The 15,897-nt window shown below is 40.0% G+C and overlaps 1 protein-coding gene across 4 annotated transcripts in view; it reads right to left on the reverse strand.

Moving 5' to 3' along the window:
• SLC6A9 (solute carrier family 6 member 9) overlaps positions 1 to 15,897 on the reverse strand; it is a 1,267,030-nt gene that overhangs the window by 169,697 nt on the left and 1,081,436 nt on the right. For all 4 annotated transcript variants that reach the window (XM_044085361.1, XM_044085363.1, XM_044085360.1 and 1 more), the window contains one exon: positions 13,439 to 13,571. In XM_044085361.1, the coding sequence (XP_043941296.1) occupies positions 13,439 to 13,571 (133 nt within the window). The remainder of the gene's footprint in view (positions 1 to 13,438; positions 13,572 to 15,897) is intronic.

The raw sequence follows: 15,897 nt of genomic DNA on the forward strand, positions 1-15,897 counted from the left end.
TTTATGGTAGGTACAAAACTGTACTATGTTCTTCATCTCACATTGCTGCAGTCCTAACACTTGGGTAGAATCCCAAAGCAGAGGTAAGGGAGGATGGCAAATCACAAAGAAGCAGGAGCTGCTAACATGCCCTGCAAAATAGCAGTGGCAAACCCAGCCCTAGATTTAGAGTAGAGAGGAAGGTGGTAATGCTTAGAGAAAGTATGCACTGAACTCCAAGTAGCTGCCTCCAAAATATCCTTAGTAGCCACCCCCCTTAGAAATGCTGTTGAAGTGGCAGTAGCCCTAGTGGAATGAGGCCTAATCCCAGCTGGAATCTCTTTGCCATGATGGGAGTAACAGAAAGAAATGCAAAACCCAATCCACTTAGAAATAGTTTGTTTTGACACAGGCTTGCCCTGAGAACTCAAAGCAAAAGAAACAAACAACTGCTGAGACTGCCTAAAATTCTTAGTCCTGCTTAAATAATAACGCAACTGCCTGTGTACATCTAAAGTGTGCAAAATCTTTTCCCCCTTATTTTGGGGATTTGCATAAAAAGTGGGCAGATGAATAGTTTGGTTTAAAGCCACACTAGAAACCACTTTAGGCATAAAGGAAGGATTAGTACGTAAAGATACCCTATCCTTATGAAAAATCAAGAAAGGCTCAACCGCCATAAGGGCCTGCAATTCAGACACCCTTCTTGCAGAGGTAATGGCTAACAGAAAAGCAGTCTTCCATGACAAATATTTCAATTCAGCAGTAGCTGCAGGCTCAAAAGGTTGTAGAGTGAGTTTCTCCAACACAAAATTGAGGTCCCAAGCAGGAGTAGGAGCTCTACGTGGGGGTCTTATATTCTTTGCCCCTCTAAGAAATTGCTTGAACAAAGGATGAGAAAACAATGGTGGGTCACAATCATAGTGAGCTGAAATTGCTGCAGCATGAATCTTAATGGAAGAGAAAGACAAACCTCTGTCCAAAAACTCAGTAAGATATTGAAGAGCCACACTCAAATTAGGCTCTGAAACATCCAAATTCTTTGCTGCACTCCAAATAAAAAATCTCTTCCATTTGTCTGCGTACACTTTCCTTGTACTAGGTCTCCTAGCTTCCATAATCACATTCAAAACTTGTTGAGGAAGTTGAGACCTGCTATGGTTCAAAGCAGAATATGCCAGGCTGTTAGATGAAGAGAGTGAAGCTTGACATTGAGTAGATGCCCGTCCTTCTGAGACAATAGGTGTGGAATCAAAGGTAAGGGCCATGGAGGCTTCCTTACCAGACTCCTCAGCAATGGGTACCAGTGCTGCCGAGGCCAATCTGGAGCTATTAAAATCATCCTTGGCTTGTCTTGTCTGACCTTTAGGAGTACCTTTGGGAGGAGAGGCAGAGGAGGAAAGGCATATACATGAAGATTTTTCCAACTGAAAGAAAGAGCATCCACTTTCCAAGCTGTGTAATGAAACCTTTTTGTGCAAAACTTTGGCAGCTGGTGGTTTAGTGGAGAAGCGAACAGATCTATGTCTGGAGTTCCCCATGACACTGTCAATTTTTGAAATACATGAAGATCCAGTTTCCACTCGTGGGGATCCATGATTTGCCTGCTTAACACATCTGCTAAGGAGTTCTGTGCTCGGCAGAAACCTTGCTTGAAGATTCAGCTGCAAGCTTAACGCAGTCTCCCACAAAATCATTGCCTGCCTGCATAGAGGATATGAATGTGTTCCCCCTTGTTTGTTGATGTACCACATGACAGTTGTGTTGTCTGTTAGAATCAACACCTGCCCTGGAAGAAGTAAATCCTTGAAAGCCATTAAAGCAAACTGGACAGCTAACATTTCTTTCATGTTGATATGAAGATGCTGTAGTCTGGCAGGCCACTTGTCTTGTATCCACTTTCCATTCAGATGAGCTCCCCAAGCTGTGTCTGAGGCATCTGTCGTTAGAATCTGACTCGCCTCTGGCCGGGTCACAAAGAGTCCCTTGTTTAGGTGACATTCCTGAGCCCACCACAAAAATTCCTTTTGAATGCAAGGTATTATTTGAATGACAGTGTCCAAATCCTGGCAGTGCTGTGTCCATACATTTTTGAGATACCATTGCAGCTTCCTCATATGCAGTTTGGCATTGGGAAGCACCAGAATACAAGATGCCATGAACCCTAAGGCTTGAAGGACTGTCCTTGCAGTCAGCCCGGACTGATGAGATAGTTGATGGAAGTAAAGAGACAGATTCTTTTGTTTGTCCGGGGTTAAAAAGGCCATCTGGGTTGCTGTATTCAGTCTCACACCCAGAAAGCACATGTCTTGTGAGGGTACTAGACTGGACTTTATTTCGTTCACAGAATACCCTAGGCATCTTAGCACTGCTATCACATATTCCAAATGTTGAAGAAGCACGTCCTTTCCTTGAGCCAGAATCAGGCAATCGTCCAAATAAGGATAGATTTGTATTCCTTTTAGCCTGAAGAAGGCTATCACTGGAGCCAGAACTTTTGTAAATACTCTGGGCGCAGTAGATAAGCCAAAGGGCAATGCAGAGAACTGATAATGAGAATTTCCAGCTCGAAAACGCAGATACTTCCTGCATATTAGTCTGATAGGAACATGAAGGTAAGCCTCCTTGAGATCCAAAGTTACCATCCAGTGATCTTTGCCCAGCAGAGGTAAAAGCTGTTGTAACGTCAACATTTTGAACTTGGGAATGTCCAGATAAGTGTTGAGGATGGATAAATCCAAAATTGGTCTCCACGTGTTCCCCTTTTTTGGTACTAGGAACAGGCGAGAATAAAATCCTAGGCCCCTTTCTGGCAAAGGAACCGGCTGAATGGCCCCTATTTGGAGTAACAGAGAAATTTGCTTGTGAGCCTCTTTTCTTTGTTGAGGAGGAATGTCTGGCATGCCTTTGAAAGGAGGCAAGGTATGGAAGTAAAACCTGTAACCGTGGTGAATGATATCCAATACCCATCTGTCTTGGGTAATTAAACTCCAGTTTTCTTTGAAAAGTGCCAACCTTCCTCCCAAAGGTGCTGCCAGACGAGAAGATTCTGGCAGCTGAAAGGGCAGGTCATTGGGTTTGTTTACGAAAGGACTGACCCCTGCCCTCACCAGAAGACTGAGCAGGTGAACTCCCTGTTCTAGGCCTAAAAGAACCTTGAGCTCTGCCCCTACCACGTCTAGACCTACCCCTAGACTGGGAATCATAAGAAGGATATGTCCACCCCTTGGTAGGCCAATTTCTACTAAACTTTGGAGGCTGAACCTGCAAAAAATCTTTAACAGTCTGCATAGACTTAGCCTTGTCTTCCATTTTCTTTAAAACTGCTTTCACAGGCGAACCAAACAACACATCAGATTGTAAAGGAGCATCTAAAATCCTTGTCTTAACATGCTCAGCTAAATTCTGATCCCTCAGCCAGGCGTGCCTGCGAAGAACCGAACCAGTGGCAGCCACCCTCGAAGAGGCCTGTACAGCATCAAAACCACATTGCAAAGAATGCTTACCCACCTGTTCAGAAACATGAACTAAATCTTGCAACTCTTTACACTCAATACCTTCCGCCAGAGCATCTACCTTAGACTTTAATTGTGAAAGGAGATAATTTTGGTATTTCAACATGTGAAACTGGCAGTTCAAAGCCCTCATGGCTAAAGTGGAAGAAGTATACACTTTCTTTCCCCATCTATCCAAGGCCCTTGCCTCTTTATCAGGAGGAACAGGATTTTTAACAACTGAAGCCTTAACCCCTTTAGGCCCCTGAGAAACAGTTTCTAGGTCTGCCCTAGGACTCTTAAAAAGATACTTATGAGCTTCAGGCACCCTATAATATCTATCCGGTTTAACTGGAGCAGGGGGCAAAAAATCAGGGTTCAGAGAAGCCTCAGCAAAAACATCTTCCACCACATCCAGAACAGGAGGTATAGCTAAAGGCCTATGCTGGGGTAAAAACAGAAATTCCCTAAGCCTTTTCCTGGAATCAGAGAAATCCTGACCTTCCCATTTAAAATGCTCCCTCATGGAATGAAGAGTCTCTGAAAAAGAAAAATCTTCAGGAGGAGAAGCAGAAGGAGTAGAATCATCCACATCAGAATCAGAATAAGGAGAATACTCCTGCAAGTCTTCAGTCAAGACTCAGAATCATCCGAATCCTGCTCAAAACTCCCAAGCTCAGGTTCCACCCTAGGCCTCTTATCAGGAGGGGGCATAGAACCTCTAATCATTGTAATCAAATCTTCTGCCATCCTAAGCATATGTTTCTTAGGCACAGACCCTGAAGAACTAGGGGTACCACTTGAAACAGAACCTGGCCTGCCCCTGGGAGAAGCCTTGGAAACAGCAGGGGAGGGCCTAACCACCTTAGGAAGGGAGGGAAGAACAGCTACCTGAGAAGCCCCTTCCGCCTGGCCTACCTCCTGAGAGGTTACATCTTGCAGTAATAAAGTCTCTCCCTGTGACTCCAAAGAAACTTCTGCCTGAACCTCTGGCTCCACCGAGCCCTCTAAAGAACTGACGTCCGGTACGGACGGTTCTTCCAGCCTAGGCTTTGCTGTTTTGTCCTTGCGCTTTTTGAAGCGGCGTCGGAGCATCCGACGGCATTTTATAATTACACCGCTTCCCAAAAACTAACCTGGCACAATCTAATCTCCTCTTTATAGTGCGTTTGTTAAATCTAGCACAAGAGCGACAGCCAACAACGTCGTGCTCAGGCCCTAAGCAAGGTATACACAATGTATGGTAATCCCTATGAGGTATCTGTTTCCCACAAGAAATACAGTTATTCACTTTTTCTGACATCCGGTAAAATACTGAGGCAAGAAAAAACCAAAATATTCCCCAACGGGGTACTTAGCCAACTTGGATTCGGTCTGAAACTCCGACTTCGGAAAATCTCAGAACGCCAACCTGCACTTGCAACGCTGCTTCTGCATCGGACCATGCGGCAAAAAAGACTGAGGATATGACGTCGGTCATGCGCATTTGTACCCTGACGTCCTGACGTCAGACTAATGCGCCTTGACCGACGTCAGCCTTATACTTTGGTATTCGGGCCGACCGAGGACAGCGGACTACCCCAAGTGTTAGGACTGCAGCAATGTGAGATGAAGAACATCTGCATCCTTCTATAACGGCTAAACTTTAAACATTTGTGGATTAGTATATTTATAGCATTGCACACCTGGAAAAGAGACCATTTGCCCCTAATATGATACATAAGTAAAATGGTCTCTACTCTGAAAATTCTTTTACGTTATACTCTACACTCCCAGCCTATATACCTATAAGTGGCTGACTGAAATACAAGAGTTAATTACATCATTTATATGGCAGGAGAGACAGGAGAATAACCCATGACAAAACAGTGACAGCATCAGCAACAGCAGATGGTGTAGAGTGACTTAATCTAAGGCTGCATGCATCTGCCTTGACGCTGCACAAAATGCTGACAACACTTGACACAAGTCCTCCTTCATCATCTACATTAGAAGCAAAGATGCCCAACAGCTCTTCTCACTAAGTACTATGTTGGTACAAGGCATTCTTTTAGCACTGCGTGGTGAATAGCATTGTCTATCAACCTCACATAATACCCTTAAGCAACTCAGAAAAGTTGATGATATAAAATACATAAGAAGTTTGGCTCTTCCTCTGTAGGGACAACCATATTTGAAGGTGAATGACATTTGGCTTCAGTGATCCACTTTTATTAGAAAAGGGATTATGCATCTCTTACACATTAGAAAGGAGATAGCCTTCATATTCACAATAAATCCTTTTAATATATGAATGACGCATCATCTTCAAACACGACCAGTGGCATTGTTTTTCAGGTTAGGAGTATCATTATATCCTTTTTCACTGACAGTTTTGCTAAAGACTCATACCCTTTTGATTCTTAGTATAATTAAACAGGAGTCCAGAGACAGCTTCCAGAAGGCACCTAGCTTACCTACCTCTTATGAGACTAGATTCATGATTTTTCTGATTAAGCCGCATGTGTAATTTATGCACTGCCTTTTAGCAGAACACTGAACTATGAATTTTCAACAGAAGTATCATTTATACCTAGTGTATCTTAAACACTTTAATTATTACCCAAAGTCTTGGACCACTTTTTAAGTTTTGTTTATAAAGGATCTTATACTCCAGCATGTATTAAATTGCAAAGGCTTGCATTCCAAAGTAGCTGTATATGCGGCACAGTGGCTGAGGCAGCGTGCTTTCATAAATTTTGAGAATGTAGTCTACTACAACTGATCTGCAGGGCAGTAACCAAGCCAGTACAAAATGCAATAGGGTTATCTCCCCCCAGTGAATCCAAAAAGCTAGATATTCTCAGATTCATCCTTTGCCTACCAATGAGGGGCAAAATCTAAATAATGCAATCTGTTGAAGTGATGAGGTCATAAATAGCATCTCTATGGAAACACCCATCTAACACATTAACACCGACAGTGCCAGTGTTGTGTTTATTGCTTCACACCAACAACACTAATTTTATGGGCTTCCTTATCTCACTCTAGGTAGACCACATTCACCTGTTTTTTTTCAGAGTATATAAATCACAGTACCGTTGTTGTGTCTTTCGGCTTTTCCCGGTTAGGGGTCGCCACAGCGGAACTCCGGTCTGCTAATGATTGACAGTAGATGTTTTACGTGCCAAGTTGCCGGCTCTGACGCACAACCTTCAACGAAGGTACGCCCATTCACGCATGTCTCCACATAGAAGACGCTTTAGCTGAGAATCGAACAGGACAATGTCTTACTGTGAGGCGACAACGCTACCACAGCACTACCACCGCAGTCATATATAAATCTTATTTAGAGCAACAATTAAGCTGTTTAAATGCGAGAAAATTAATTTAACATAATAAGCAAGGCAAAATATTGTTTCACTTGTTAGAATAAAAACATTTTTGTTATGTTTAATTTTTCTATGACTCTGCACTCCATGTAATTACTGCCACACCTGCCAACAGTCAGGAATGTGACACCTCATTAACTTACTGCTGGCAGGTATTGAGATAACCTTACACTGCCACAAATCATGATATTCGCATCTAGATATGCAAGCATGATAGCAGATGTGACAGGAAGCATGGAGTATGTGCAGAGAGGTTTACAAACCTAAGTGGTCAATCAAGAACATCAAAGCTGTGGAAAGACATACAGATATGTGCTAATAAATATTAATCTTCTTTGCACGTGCCTTCAGGCAATTACTGCTGCAAAATATTGCAGTAATCAGTTCCTTTTCATGTATAAGTTTTGCTGTTTATATCACCAATAATAATATTTAAGCTATATTACTTGTTTCTACAACTGCATGTATCAAACATTGTTCCAGAGCTTTATTTGTATTTATGTGTTTTCCGTTTAATGTTTTACTCCATTACTGCTTTCTTATGTTAATCTGTGCAGAACTTTTGGTATTATATTGTAATAGCTTTTGTTATTGTCATTGCTGATTACTGCTGGTTGTAGTGAAAACAAATAGAAGACCATGTTTTTGGTTTGTCTCCTGGACCATATGATTGTCATTTGACTGAATTTTAGGTTTCCATCAATGGCTATTACTGGATATACTCTATACAGCTCTAATGTTAGTACTGCTGTCAGGATGGTGAAGTTGGTTGGACTGGAGTGCTGCTCTGACAAACTGTTGAACAGTATTACTTTTGCTTTATTTGAGTCTAGAATTGGTTATACACTGCTTTACTTCAGTAAAGGAGTCCTGCTGCTCAGAACTGAATTTAGGAGAACTGAATCATCTGCATATACTATTAGGACCTCAGGGTGAGTATACATACCATTTGTGAGTATGTTGAAATGCAAAGGGCCGAATATAGAGCCATGTGGTATACCTACTATGACTAATGCTAGTCCTAGCAGGGTAGCTATTCCAAGGACTGGCTGAATACAATGAGAGGTTCCTGTACTGAGGCCAAGATTTGCGTCTGTGTATTAGTAATGTGTGGGAAATATTATCAAATGCCTTAAAGTGGGTCTAAAACTATGGATATAACAATTTCATTTTGCATAAGTCTGCAGTGGATATAATCTATAAACCTTAGTAGGCTTGTATCAGTTCTATGTCCTGGACTGAAACTGTGCAGACTTATAGTGGTTAGATGATTTCATGCAGGTAGTTAAAATGTCATATAAGTACTTATCTTTAACCATATTGTTGTCCTTCTCAGAAATACTTAATCAACTTTAGTTTGCAAGATCAAGGGGAAATGACACTTTTGTGTAGGGGATGATGTGGGAGATTTCCATATTTGTGGAATGTAGGATTCACTGAAATAATTGTTTATCTTATACAAAGGGAATAAGTGATACTGCCTTACTATTAAAATCTTGCCGCTCCAAAGGTCTAGTGTATGTATTAATGCAACCTTTCCTCAAAAGTTTGAATGCCGAATACCAACATGCTCAAACGTAACACCGAATGCCAAAACTCTCTGCTGCTGTGGACCGCGGAACAAGTGCTAACATGAGTACAGAATGGGGGCAAGTACAGACAGCAGTTGGTACTGCTGGTATTTGACATTCTGATTGTCGACATGCGAGATTCACACAGCTGGACTCAACCTTTGGAGCCGTGAGTTTTTCATGGTAAACTGGCGATACCACTGGATGCCAGATGAAGACATATATTCTTTGTGGAGCTTATTACATGCAAAATAGTACTTGAGGTTAAATAAGATTGAGATGATAACTGAGTTAAGTGTCAGGGATCATGCATAGCAGTTTTTTTGAATTTGCAATTCTAATATAATATTTATTAAATTTGCAAGCTAGATCATATGACATTTAATTTGGGATGGGTATGAATTTTGTTTTTTCTGTTTTTAAGAAACTGTTGGACTACAAAGATTTGGTATTTATTCTTCAGATTAGTGAAGTAAACTAACATTGCTTATTTTCTGAAGGATGTTTATTACATGGCTTATTATGAAGGTATTTTGTTAGTTTCTTTAGCATTTTCTACTGACTGCATCTTCTGTAAGTGAGGGTCTTTTTATAGACAAGCAGATTCTTTCTTTTCTTCTTCTTCTTCTTTTTGCATGTTTAGCTCCTCATCCCTGATAACCATTCAGCCTTCCTCCAGCCTATCCAAATGGACAGTTGTTGCTCTTGAACGTAAGGGCCCTACGACCCACTCATTCCTTCTAGGGTTACGGGATAAGTGGAGAGATTAGTGCAAACTTCCTTTGAACAGCCATGTTCTTGTGCTTTAAGGTCCTACCAGTTCTCTTGCACCTGTTTAGTACATCCCAAGGGATGTGTGCAATGTTTCATATACTAGCTAACTTTTACAGAGAATGCTATGCTCTACCTTCTCTAAAAGTCACAACTCTGTTTTGCAGAATCATACTACAGTGCTGAGTTTCTCCTTATAGCCATGTGTATAACAGTTACAGGTGTGTCCCATCACTCTCATGTACTGTTAGGCTAGTAAGCATTCTGTTCTGTCATGGAGACTTATATACTCATCCATATAGTCCTGGCCTGTACACTCTCAGTCAGATAAAAAGAGAATGTTATAATATATACTTATAGTTAAGTACAAAGATATACAGGGTTATGTCTAACAGTTTGGTAATCCTAATTACTAAACTAGGCACTTCCAGGCCCATAGACAAACTGTGTAGGTAATGCTCTCATGGTCCAGAAGAAACATAAGGCCATATCCACGTAGTATAGGTATAGTATGCCATGCTATTTATTCACAGTACTGCAAGCACAGCTAGAGTAATCACTTTTATCTCAATATACAGTGCTGATTTTCCCCTTACTGACCTTTCAATGGGTAATGCTAAGTAGTCCTTTCACAGTCCTAAGCATACAAAGTGTCAGATTGTCTTTTCAAGGTCTTGCCTACAGGTAATATTTGATCAGTCACTACAAAGAGGCAACTTTGGACTACTCACAATTAATCTTGTTACATTTTTAAAGTCCTGCACACAGATACTGGTGGCATTTGCAATAGTAGCGGACAGGTCTCAGTGAGTGCTATAACATGCAATAAGGACTGTGCTTGGACAGTCTTACATGACCACAGTGCTAGTCTATGCCCTTGTTTGATTTATGAACACGGTTAAATTAAATTTTTATGGTACACAAGGTTGTGTGGGAATTTCACTATGTTGTAAACAAATCCAGGACAACTTACTCCACCACTAGATCAGTAATCAAGGAGCCTCAATCCTCTCAACTGGTACCTGTGGGGGACGTACACTGGGAGGATAACAAGTACACACTCAGTATTTCCAGATGCAGCTCTCTGCATCAAGTACAGTTTCCCTTAAGAGCACACAGAGACCACAGTCAGTCTGGGGCTGGTTTCTCCCTCTTTCTCTAGATCTCCAATAAGACTCCTCATTTGGAGAGGTACAGAGTTGAGATCTCAGCTGAGTGGCCAAGCCAAGACCTTCATCACCCTCTCTGTCCAACCAGTGCTTCTTGTCCCTGCCCAAGTAGCTGACACACACACACACACACACACACACACACACACACACACACACACACACACACACACACACACACACACACACACACACATGCACTTGAAGTTTGATGTACACACACACACACACACACACACACACACACACACACACACACACACACACGCACACACACACACACACACACACACACACACACATCTAGGAAAGGCTGGCACAGGTTTACTTGCTATGCCCCCTTTTGCCCAGACTACAACTCAGACTATAAGGTAGTTATCACTGCCACCAGCCAACTCCTTATCAGCTACTTTAAGGCCCTTAATAAAGGATGCCCAAGCTTACTCTGTAATATTAATATTAATACAAATGGTAGTTTGACCAAGAGCATGGCTATTAGGAGTGGCCCACACAATGTCACCAAATAAATATGCAAGTACTCTCAAAACTTAAATATCTCTAGACAGATCAGCCACAATGAAGGGTTTAAATATATTTCATAATAATAAAAGAAAATGAAAATACTCAGTATATATTCACAGTGACATCAGAGTTCAAAATCACAGGAAATATTAAAACAACATCGCAGGACAGTCTAAAATAAGTAATAAAAAAACTAAACTAAGCGTTGCTATATTCCTGACTATATCCAAGATAATTATACTGTTCCCTAGAAACTTACTTCATCAGAGCAAGACAGATGTGGTGAATGGATCTTGTCAGGTCCAAGACAGAATACAGAATGCACTGTCTCTCTAAAAGACTCCTCAAATTAATATCTCAAACATTACTGCTGGGATACCTTGCAGAATGACATAATTTCTTGTCATCTGACTCTATCCCAGGTGAAACACACACACAAAAAACAAAAACTCTCACAAGTAAAGTGCAAAACAATTTTACTGGTATCTCTTGAACATATGGGGGACATCACACATAGGAGATTAGATAGTCCAGTGGCACATCATATCTGCTCAAATCATGCAGGTTCAGATTCATCTTTATTCTTCAGTGTGTTGGCCATGCCTTTACATCAACATGGGGAAGCTCATTATAAAAAGCTGTTAGCCTTGGAAACCAGGTTCATCATTAATTATAATAATGTATTTCCTTCAGGTCTTAACCTGGAGGTAAATATTAATATGTGATATTGATGCCGGAGATGGAAAAGTTATTTAGGTATCAATCTGTGTTTTCACAAAAGTTTGTCTAATTTAAAACATGCATTTAAACATAAATAGTTATGAGTTGTTGACTATAAATGGTAGGAAATATAATCAATATAAATATTAGTCTATAAGAATGTATAATGAATGTAAGGCTGGGAAATGGGGTAACAAGCATTTTTAATGGTTCAAAGTCACTTTAAATGAAAGGGGATGTGGAATTTGTATAATTGGTTAACATCATGTGATTTAATATAAATAATGTGCTTTTGGTGTAACAAACTATCCCTTGAAGGCTTTTTAGCCAAGGTACCAGGAAACACCAGTAAAGTTGTTTTGCACTTTACTTTTGAGAGTCTTCGTTTTTTTTGTGTGTGTTTTATTTCTTTGCAGTTCCAGTTTGAGTTCTATCCCAGGTGAAACCCACACTGCTGGAAGCTGGCAGTATTTAGCATCTACCTGTGAAAATACATAGACCTCATATCTTTGGCAGATACTGGAAGTCATAAAACAATTACATTCCTTCATATTTCAAGACTAGTAATTATTTCACCCTAGAGACAATTCAGAAAGATCCATAGTTTTAGACATTGTGTCTCCTTGCTGCATTGAAACCGAAATATGCCATCTTTTATGGCATAGCCATAAATTAATTTAATTTTTAAACAGTTACAATAGTGTATATACATTTCTGTTCTCTTCCAGTAGGCACACTGTGGTTAAATTTTAAGCACAAGCACTTTATAAAATACCTTTTTAACACGCATATCTGCACAAACCAGTTTGATATACACATGATATACAGTTCTAATACAGTTGTAAAACAAGCATCTTATATAAATCATGTTGATATTCACAAATGACATATAATTATTTACAAAATTCCAGATATTTGTACTGCCAGTATCCTCCTTTGTCACAACTTATCATGGTACTGTCTATTCTTTCCCCACATACTAGTGCTAACTCAGTTAAGGATCACACAGATATACCCCCCACCATTCATATCACAAGGAATAAACCCTGCAAACAGAAAGCTCCCCGTATCAAGCAAGTGCACACATAAGTGCTTATGCCCACCTGTATCTCATGCTAATATATGTCAAATCTGAGACTCTAAGACTGTACAAATATTAAGAAAGTGGGACAACTAGTGCTGTACAATACCATTTTATCTTCTCCACACTTGTGCAATCTCTAGTTTGGCCAATACAACATAAAATGGTACTGCTCATTGAGTGGGACTTCCAGTCACCAGAAGTGCTTAAGAAATTGTATATTCAGTGAGTAGGACTCCTTCAGGAAGGATTCACTGATCAGTACCAGTAATATACAACTGAAGAAATGCTGGGAATAAAACATTCATGTTTAATTATGTTACAAGTGGGGGTGTAATTAATTTTAATATCCATCATACTAAGATGTATAGCAACTGCAAAGGTGCTAAAATGTGCTACACTTTCATCTGAAGAGTTAGATTCTGTAAGACTGAGGAAGGCTTTAAAAATATGTGCAAATGTGTATGTGCGTTATGTAATTCAGTACATGATTACCACTGATGTCAGAATGAAATCTCTGAAGCAGTATCCCCTTCTATATGTGTAGTGTAAAGTCCTATGTACACAGTGTTAAACTGTTTCTTTAGAGTTCCTTACACAAACTGTGATGAAATCTCCACACAATCATATGCAGAAAGGATGGTATTATCTTCTCACATGCTGTACACAGCTGATGGTCATCCTTTTACAAAGTACTTAGATAATGCAGTTTACCTGATCATATAAGAGTGCATTTATTGTGAGGAACAGTAATACTTACTTTTCCTGATGACTTTACTCCTTTGATGAGGCAGAGAAATACAATAAGCCAGGAAGTAGCAAGGCAGCCTAGAAGAGGCAGACGTACTTCTCCAAAATTTCCGATGTCATTAGAGACATTGAGTACTTTGTACCTGAAGAACAAAGTTAAATTACATACATCAGTAAAATCAACTTAATGGCAGACTTTATATTTTATACACAAATATGTGCTTTAAAAAAAAAAAAAAAAATATATATATATATATATATATATATATATATATATATCAAACACACACAAGTACACACATACTGGGTTGGGAGTTGGCATAATGGTTAAGGTGTTTACCTCACAGACACAAGATACAGGGTTTTCTCACCTTTGGAAAAATTGGCTAGTCTTAAAATGGCCTGCAAGAACAGCTAGCCTAGTACTAACCTGTAATCCTATGATCTCTCTCGTTTTATATATATATATATATATATATATATATATATATATATATATATATATATATATATACACATACACACACACACACACACACACACACACACACACACACACACACACACACACACATACACACACACACACACACACACACACACACACACACACACACACACACACACACACATATATTTAGAGAGACAGAGAGAGATTCTAACAATTCTGGACACAGAAGTAACTGAAAATATAGGTCTTGCTCAATTCACAAGTTGCTTTATCTCAGGCTGTAAAGCACGTGATGGGAAAAAAAACATAGTACAACCAATGGAAAATGGCCATGTACAGAGTTCTAAAACCAGAGACACCTTAATATATTCCAGATTAGGTTAGTGTGTTCAGCAAATGAACAGAGCTGAGGACAGCAAAAGCTTCAGCCAGAATGTGAAAGCTGTGGTAACAGAGGTGCAGACCATTTCTAGCAAAACAGGAACACTTACCAGCCATCTTATCCTAAGTTGACACATACTCGGATCTCCTTAGAATAACACCAGCTACAAAGTGAATTGCTAAAGATGAATACTTTGTCTTTAAATGTCGGCTTCATTCTGGGTGTTAGCAAAATAACCAGCCTCAGACACATACAAAGCAGGAACAGTCATATACATGTGCTTTGTGCTTACCACAGTGCCTTCCATTTTTATTTTATTTAAGATTTGTTGACTGGGAATGTCTGACTAGGTTCAACAGAGCCTGTTTTCAGTGGAGGCCCGTGGAGAAATGCTCCAGATGCATGTCTTTGGAATGTGGGAGGAAACCGGAGTACCCGGAGGAAACCCACGCGAACACAGGGAAAACATGCAAACTCCACACAGAAGGCACCCCAGCCGAGAATTGAACCAGAGAACCTCTTGCTGTGAGGCAACAACGTTAACCGCTGCACCACTGTGCCGCCCATTGCTTTCTCTTTAGAAGTAACATTGACATACTTGACTATCTTAATATACAAAATGTTCTGTTATATTCTTATATCAGCATTCTGATAACTCATGTGAGGGGGTGAAGCCCTCTTCCCAGAAAATGCTTTATTTTTGGGAAGGATGCAGTGTGAAAGGAATACATTTAATTAGGGTGGATGTATTGTTAATTGTTATTGTGGTTCATATCATCAAAAACACCTACACCTCTAGCTAACACAATCTGGAGTATGTAATCTCTGTATATCTAGTACCAACCTAAAGTACAATAATGCATATTCTATGTTTTGATTCCATCCAATTGTAACTTCATTCCTTTTGCAAATAAGGACTTGACTCCCTTTAGTTTTGACAAATGCCACAGGTAAGTGCATGATACCCCCACAATGAAATTACCACATGCTTTAGAATTCCATCATGTCTCCAATCATAGCCTTTATACTGATAGTTGATATTTTCAAACTTTATTTTGGACAACTATGGATACCTGAACAAGTATATATGGCTTAACCTTGTCATAATGAGGTTGTATTCACTGTTTTCAGTTAACTGACTATTATTTTAGTATAAGTGTATGAATGAATGCATTCCTGAAGGTAGCAGATGCTTTTGCTATAAATGCAGTATACTTTGCCAGCATCATGGTGCAGAGGGATACAGCCATGACTATTAGCCAAGTGCCTTAGCTTGATTAGTGGTTCAGGCACGCGATAGACCTACCAAAGGTGAGGAGTATTATGCTGATGCACCTCTTTGGCAACTGGGACAGTTTGAGATGTACTTTTCATGTTAGAATATCTTATTATACAATGACTCCCTATTACTATTCGAAAACGTGCATGCTGATTGTTCCAGCCCAACCAGCATGCCCATTGTAAATCCCACAATATACCAACGGAAAAAGGTCCGGTCGCCTGGACTTTTTTCCATTGGTATAAAGTGCCCCAAAGCCTTTTTTTTTAATAATTAAAAAAAAAAAGAGAGCGAAAACGGGGCAATGGAGACTTTCTTTTCTCCATTGCTTCCGTTTCAAAGCATCGATGTACTGGG

This window comes from Protopterus annectens, chromosome 10.part0 (assembly GCF_019279795.1).
Source record: "Protopterus annectens isolate FY-2018-M chromosome 10.part0, PAN1.0, whole genome shotgun sequence".
Classification (NCBI taxonomy): Eukaryota; Metazoa; Chordata; order Ceratodontiformes; family Protopteridae; genus Protopterus; species Protopterus annectens.